Source organism: Fukomys damarensis, unplaced genomic scaffold (assembly GCF_012274545.1).
Source record: "Fukomys damarensis isolate Sample0158 unplaced genomic scaffold, DMR_v1.0_HiC HiC_scaffold_22, whole genome shotgun sequence".
In the NCBI taxonomy this organism is placed as follows: Eukaryota; Metazoa; Chordata; class Mammalia; order Rodentia; family Bathyergidae; genus Fukomys; species Fukomys damarensis.
The window spans coordinates 14,753,123-14,760,599 of record NW_022900934.1 but is presented as its reverse complement, the minus strand read 5'-3'; the positions used below and the strand labels follow the sequence as shown (position 1 = coordinate 14,760,599).

The 7,477-nt window shown below is 40.4% G+C and overlaps 1 protein-coding gene across 1 annotated transcript; it reads left to right on the top strand.

Annotated features, from left to right (window-relative positions):
• Positions 1 to 231: 231 nt before the first annotated feature.
• On the top strand, positions 232 to 6,008 carry LOC109118278 (seminal vesicle protein SVP-2-like). The gene is made up of 3 exons (XM_019208539.2): positions 232 to 307; positions 5,318 to 5,668; positions 5,901 to 6,008. Exons 1-2 carry the CDS (start codon positions 232 to 234, stop codon positions 5,647 to 5,649), a joined length of 408 nt encoding a protein of 135 aa, XP_019064084.2. The 3' UTR covers positions 5,650 to 5,668; positions 5,901 to 6,008.
• Positions 6,009 to 7,477: the final 1,469 nt, after the last annotated feature.

Below are 7,477 nucleotides of genomic sequence, written 5' to 3'. Positions count from 1 at the left end.
ATTTGCTGGGATTTTGAGGGAGAGGTGAAGTTCTCTCACTGTGGCCCTGTACAAAGTCTCTGGGACATTGACAATGCCCCCTACTGAGCAACAGGAAAGAATCAGCATTTACAGAAAAGGAAAATAAGGCAGTGCTTTTTGTAACTTCAGCCACACCCATAACACACCCAGTCAAGGGAGATATAAATGAGGACCTCAACTCAGCTCTCAGTCAAGTTCCTTCCTGGCAAGATGAAGTCCACCGTCTTCTTCATCCTTGCTCTGCTCCTCATTTTGGAGAGCCAAGCAGCTGGGAAGAGTTTGCGTGGTGAGTAGAGTGTGTCTGCTGGGTGAGAGATAGAAACAGATCATTCTGGGTGAGAGCAGAGGGCTTTTCAGGCAGAGTTTCTTCTACTTGAGGACAAGGAGTCTTCTCTACCTCTGACCACTGACAGTCCTTGTGGCAACCTCAGGGGGTTCATCAGGCAAGGCTGAGGGGTAAGAGCTGAGATGAAACCTTGGAGATAATGAAGCCTAAACATTCTTGTTATCAATTACTGGCAGAGTGGGAAGGCCAGTTATCTAATGGATCATATCAATTTCCAAATAGATGAGAATTCCAACACTGTTCCGGACAAAGAGGCAAACATCAATCTGGATCTCAAGCCAGTTTTAAATCTAAATCTAACCATGAGTGGATGACAATTATAATGACTAGAAATGAATATGCAATCGATATTGTTGACATGCACAACATAAATGAGAGTATCTGACCAACATCCAGGTAGAAAACAAGAAATATCCACATCTAGGTAGACGTAAATGACAAATCATAATTGTGTAACAAGGATAATTACTTGGTCTAGATCAAGAGTATAACCAATATGTAAGTAGAATTCCAGACAAGTATTTAAGTAGAGAATAAGAGCCACTCTATAGTGGACAAGACACAGAATAAGGTGGATCCCAAGGCTGTTTTGCTTTCTAAATTGAACAGCCAGTGTGTGACAAGGACCAGAGAAACAAGACATACCAAGTCCTACTTAATCACCTACAGGTCCAAAACACAAGTAGAATGACAGGGGAATACAAAGTAAAAGTAAATCTCTTGTGTCACACACAAGAAGATAGACCACAAAAAGGAGCAACCAGTACATGACAAGGATGAAAGCTAGATGTGAAAATTTAATTAAAACTGAAAGACAAACACCACAACAAATATAATGTCACACTAGTATCCACGTAGAGGGAGTGAAAGCCCACTCATTCATGGACAAAAGGAGGGACAGAAAGATGGGTCTTAAGTCAATTTTCTCATCTAAACAAATCAAGTGATCAATAACAAGGACCAAAGTTAGGAGTAAAAAATGAAAGGAATTGAAACAAAAAAAGTAACTTCAGAGAGGCATATATCATCCTGGGTGAAAGTGAATTTCAGGGACTAAACTTTTATGATATCAAAAGAATTAATTTAACTTTTGCTTTATACTGAATGTTCTGTTACTACTTTACTTTCGGTGGATGCTGTATATTGAAGTCAGGGCCTTTTGTATGCTAAACATATGCTCTATCACTGGGCTATTCCCCAGCCTGAACACACTTTAATTGGAGAAAGAATAATGAAATGAACAAAGGAAATCAATAGTTTTCAGAAAAAAGAAATGTGTCTTTTAAAATATGAAAAGATTAATTTATGGCAGATAAATATTAGTTAGAAACTTATGTGTGGTATCTTTTCTCACCTATAAGATCCATGCAAGTTAGAAATTAGACACATTCTGGGTGTGTAAAGGTGGATGGAATGAGGCAGTTTCATTCATAACGAGTGAGAATACAACATGGTACAATCCCTATAAGGGAATATTATCCAAATTTCAGATGTCTTTAGACTGTGTGTAAAGGTGGATGGAATGAGGCAGTTTCATTCATAACAAGTGAGAATACAACATGGTACAATCCCTATAAGGGAATATTATCCAAATTTCAGATGTCTTTAGCCTTTGTGTCAGCAATGCCATTTCTAGGCATGTACCCTACAAGAAAGCAAGCCAAGAAAAGCCACATGTGGTATAGTGTGTAGTAGCAAAATATCACAATCTATGAGTACAGCAGTATGGGATCATTAAAAACTAAGGTGATCCATCAATGATTTACTCTGCAACTTTAAAATACACACACACACACACACACACACATACATAACACGAACACATGCACGCAACACACCCAGTAGCTCACCAACACTCCAAGATCTAAAATGCTATAGTTAACCAATAATTTACACCTAATGATGTGCTTCTTACCCATCCAGAATATTTTCTTCCATCTCTTCCTGACCTGAATTTCATCTCCAAATTTTTTATTTTTTTGCACTCAATTTTGAGCTTTATTCCATATGTAGATATGTATTCCCTTATTTTTCTTTGTTTTAAGCTTTCAACAAACACATAATTCTAAATACTTTCTTTGGGGTCTGGTAGTTTTTAAATTTTTGTTACAATCATGCTATGTATGGCTACATTGCACTTATTTTTGCAATTGTACAATATTTCATTGTAATAATAAGCCATAGTATATTTGGCCTTTAACTTGTTAGTAGTAATGTAAGCTGATTCCAGTATTTGACTAATTGAAACAGTACATCTAAGTAAATTTTTCTTTGTGAAGTGGGACTCTTTATCTTAATTTCATATTAGGTTTTATAATTCCTGGATCATAGATTGTGTATATGTTCAATTTGACTAGTTAATGCCAAACTGTATTTAAAATGCAATGGAGACTCTTCTTATTAATGTGTGAGAGGTTCTCTTCTCCTACAAATACATACATTTAGATATTTCTATCCAATAAAACAGATAACTCAGTTAAACATAAGCAAGATATTGAAAGAGTGCTTCATGAAAGAAGATATCCACATGAGCAATAAAAGTGTGAACAATTGCTTAGCTTCTCAAGTCATCAGGGAAATGCAAATTTAAATCATAAGGAAATGTCACTAGATCACCACCAGAATAGTTACTGAAAAGGCAGATAATACCAAATATTGGAAAGGTTATGGAGTAGCTAAACTCTCATACTTCATTGGCAGCGTAAGTCGGTACATCGATACTAGAAAGTTGTAATATTTATGACAGATCATATCTATACACAGTGATCTGTATGTACCCCGTGACCCAACAATTCCATCTCTAGCTAAGTATACCTTCAAAAGTGCATCATGGGGCCAGGGATTTGGCTCAGTGGTTCTACCACCTGCCTCGAAAGCACAAGGTCCCGAGTTTGATCCCCAGTACAAAAAAAGTGCATTGTGATGTTCTCCAAAGGATATGTGGAGGATTGTTCATAGCAAAATTACTCGTAAGAGCCCAACACTAGAGCTAATCACTGTGTGTCCACAGTACAGTGGAGCCATACCTGTTTTTGTATTTTCATGTAAGAATGTGCACAGCTGGAAATACATAAAGCACAAGGATAGGCTTTAAAATAAGTGAATTTCACAGACACAATGTTGAGCAAAATGAGCAATGTATATAAAAACAACACTGTAGACTTCACCCCCATAAATTTTTCAAATATGTGAAATTCAATATAAAGTTCAAACTCCTGAAAGAAATGGTATATTCTATACTCATTTTGTTTGAATAATTTATTCAGTGGGGCTTTTTTTTTCAAGGTTTTGCAGGATACTGCAACATTTTGACTTTTATGTCTCACTTCCAGTTTCAGCTTTGGAGTGCATGTGGTATGAGTCCAGTGTGACAAGGGGTGGGCTTTCAACCCAGGGTTCATTCTCCAATAATCAGTACTCTTCCCTCCTCATCCTAACCTCCACCCAGTGATTCCCAGAATCTGGGTGTCTCTTTACTCTAAACTTCTGCTAACAAAGACAAATACCAAGTCCTACTATCTTACATGGAAGACCAACTTATTGGCTTATAACCACAATCTAGAAAGATCTGCTCCTAAGTTTAAGGAGTAGGAAAGGATGGCTGATGTCATTAGTCTTCTCTCTGCTTTTTTCCATTTCTGGCAAACTGCGGCTTCTGGAATCCCCCAGAAATCAATTCGTTGCCTCTACTGTCTATAAAATAAAGAATTTTTCATCAGTCCTGGCTGACACACACATGTACACACACATGCACATGTACACACACCCATACACCTGTTTCTATGGACAGGGCTTTCATGATTACCAGCTCTTACTAGAAGTGTAAGTTGATAGTAGATTTTTAAAATAATTCTTCAGAAGGAGGCAAGGTGCTATTATATAAAAATGAAAGCATGTTAGCCACTGTAAATATCCACCTTGTACATGATTTATGTTTTGTCTTTTAAATATTGGAGTCATTTCTACCACTCAGTGTGCTGTGGTTTCAAAAGTATCATCTCATTTCAGATCCAAATTCCACCTCCCAATTAATTTCTTGGTGCATCTCAAAGATCACTTGTAAAATGGCAGCAGAGGCAGCTGCCATAGAAGCTGAATGAATGGGAGACCTGGTAGGGCTGAGGCAGTGAGGATGAGGTGCTCAGGGACCTCTCGGGTCCAGGCAGGAAGCACTTTTGGAGTAGCAGGCAAGTCTAGAACTCACACTTCAGCCTTGTGGCCGTTTCTCTCCTGTTCAGAAAAAGCAGGAAGCTGAGGGGTAGACTTCCCACACTTTCCAGTCCAGTGGTTGTGATCTGAGCATCTTGTATACAAGCCATATTCTTAGGTGGCTTTGGCCTCAGGGATCATTATCAGTGCAGAACATGCAACAGAGTGACAAGCCCAGGACCCACTCTGTGTACTGGGTATGGACTCTTGAGTCTCAGGTGTGGACTCTGACCCCTGCTTGCCTGCCCAGTAAAAGCATCCAAATAATCTGTCTTCTAAAAGGTTAACAAACAGAGAAGTCGTGCCAGTAGAGGGCCGTTGGTTCACAAAATAGAAACTGAGATGGAGATAGGAGTAAGAAATTGTCAAAATAATTTCCAGAGCAAGTTTGGAATTCAAGTTACCTGGTTTGTGACCGAGGACAATTTTTTCCTTCTCTAAACTTCCTAAGAAATAACAAAGTGTCCTCATGTCAAGATGTCAGCCCAGTCTGGGACCAGCTCCTGAGAAAAAATGGTAGACGGAGGAGGCAGCACACGCTTGAGGGAACCGTGGTCCTGTAGCCCCTGTCCACAAAGAGAAGGGAACAGTCTTTCAGGAGCACACACCCCAGCTGTCCCTGGAGCACCTCTCCTGCTTCTGAGTATAGTTTGGGGCAGACTGCAGGGAGCCTACAGGAAAGATATGGTAGTGTAGAGGGGCATAATAGATCTAACTGTGAGTACACTTATTTCCCAACAGGTCCTGCTAGAGCACAAGATCCTCTGATAAACCGTGTTTGGCACAAAGAAGTGGAAGAAACAGAATCAAGCCGAGGTCAAGATTTTGATAAACACCGCTTTTGGGAGAAAGATGGTCCCACGGGAGAACGAGTTTCAGTTAGACGTGAACATCTTGAGAAAAGTCACATTCGGTTCAAAGAGGATTCCACGGATGACTCAGGTTCAGTTGGAGGTCTCAATTCTTTGAAAGGACACCTTCGGCTCAAACGACATGATTCCATGGAAGAACTAGCGTCAGTGGAAGAGCGAGATTCAGCTAACGGTGTAGATCCTGGGAAAAGTCCCATTTAGCGTGTTTGAACCCTTTAAGGTGAGCACTCTCCGGAGGAAGAGGGAACCCCTGCTGATACGAAAGGTTGGGCGATGGGGAGTGATGTCAGAGCGGAGGTAGGGAGGAAATGGGCAAGTGCTGGACAGACTGAGATCGTGAGAAGTCTCAGAGGCCACAAGCAAGGTGCAGAGAGGGTTGTCCCTGACTCTTCAGTAGGTCAGAGGGCTTTGACCTGCTGAATCACAGCTCTGATTTTTTTCTCCCCCACCAGGTGCATCCTGTCCTGACTGTACCTGTCCTTGGCCCAGGCCTGCAGGCCTCCCTGTAATCCCCACTTTCACTTGTTGCCCATTCTTCCATTCCGGATACCCAAACATGTCACTGCCTTTCTCGTCTACTTCCCAATAAAAAGATCTTCTGCTTCCTTTGTTTCTGGCTCCTATGATTTTGGGGATCCTAGAAGTTCCAGGGAGGTGGACGTAAATGTATCACTGACTCTCCTCAGTGGAGAGAAAAGGACCCAGGAGATGAGTTCCTGTGGAATGGAGGAGAGCAGAACCGGGAACAAGAGCTTTATTCCTAGAGCTTAGTATGAGAAATCCAATAATCAGCCCAAGTACTGCAGTATTCATGTCCGCAAGAAATCTACAAAGCTTGTCTTTGCTTAGGACCAGGAAGAAAACATACACAGAAACAAAAAAACAAAACGCATTGCATAAACAGTAGTCATGTTATTTCCTCCTTTCCAATCCACGGTTAGTCTGATCTATCTACTGTCAGGCCTGCAGTGTGACCAGATAACACTGGGGCTCCCTCCTTTCTTTCCCCAAAGATAGAAAAGGATGGTGTTACTAGTTCTGGGAATTCTTGCTCATTAAGAATTTCACTGGGCTTGAGATTTCCCCACTACTATAACATCCATTTAGATTAAACAATGTTTTCCCCGAGGCTTCTGTTTTAAGATGTAAGCAAAGAGGCAAGATACACTGTCTTTCATACCATCGTATACATAAATAATGCGAATAGCGTCCTCTAAAGACATACAATAATTTGAGGGATAGGAGAGGACTATGTAGAAAAATCTCGAGGTGTGCCTTTGATCCGTCTACCTCACTGCCCTTGTACCAGGAAGCTCCCAGGGAAGGAAGGGCAAAGGCCGGGGAGGAGGAGCAGTGTGGATGAAGTGAAAAGAGAATGGCTCTGAAGTTAAGTGCTCCGAGAGCTGTCACCAGCCTCGCCTCTCACTGATTTTGTTGACCCCAGAAGATCTCTGTTCTTCTCTAGGCCTCGGGTCTCTATTTAAATAGACAGGGTTGTATACAATTATTCAGGACATCCTCTATAACCCTGCCATTTTGGAATCTGACTCAACTGCTCTTTGTGTAGGAACAAAGCTCACAAGGAAGGATGCCACATATAAGTGGGATAAGCATCTATCCTAACAGAGGCACAAGTTTCAACATGGAAACAGGCACACGCAATGAAAAAAAAAAACAAAGGAACACTACGCTTCCTAAAGCTTATAACTTTCTAGTACTTATTCCAAAGATATTGAAGTGGATAAAATGCCAGATAACGAAACCAAAACAATTATATTTAAAAAGCTCAATGGATTCCAAGAAGAAACAAATAAACAACTGAATGAATTAAAGAAGACATTGCATATTGAAGATATACTCCTAAGTGAAATAAATAAGTCACACATGTGTAAATACCAAATAGTTTCCCTGGTGTGAATATTCTGCAACAATGCATAAGATTCTAATAAGATTACTGACATTTAGAAATTTGAAGAAAGGAGCTAAAGGTGTAGGGAAGGTGTGATACGTAGGGGAAGAACAAAAAGGG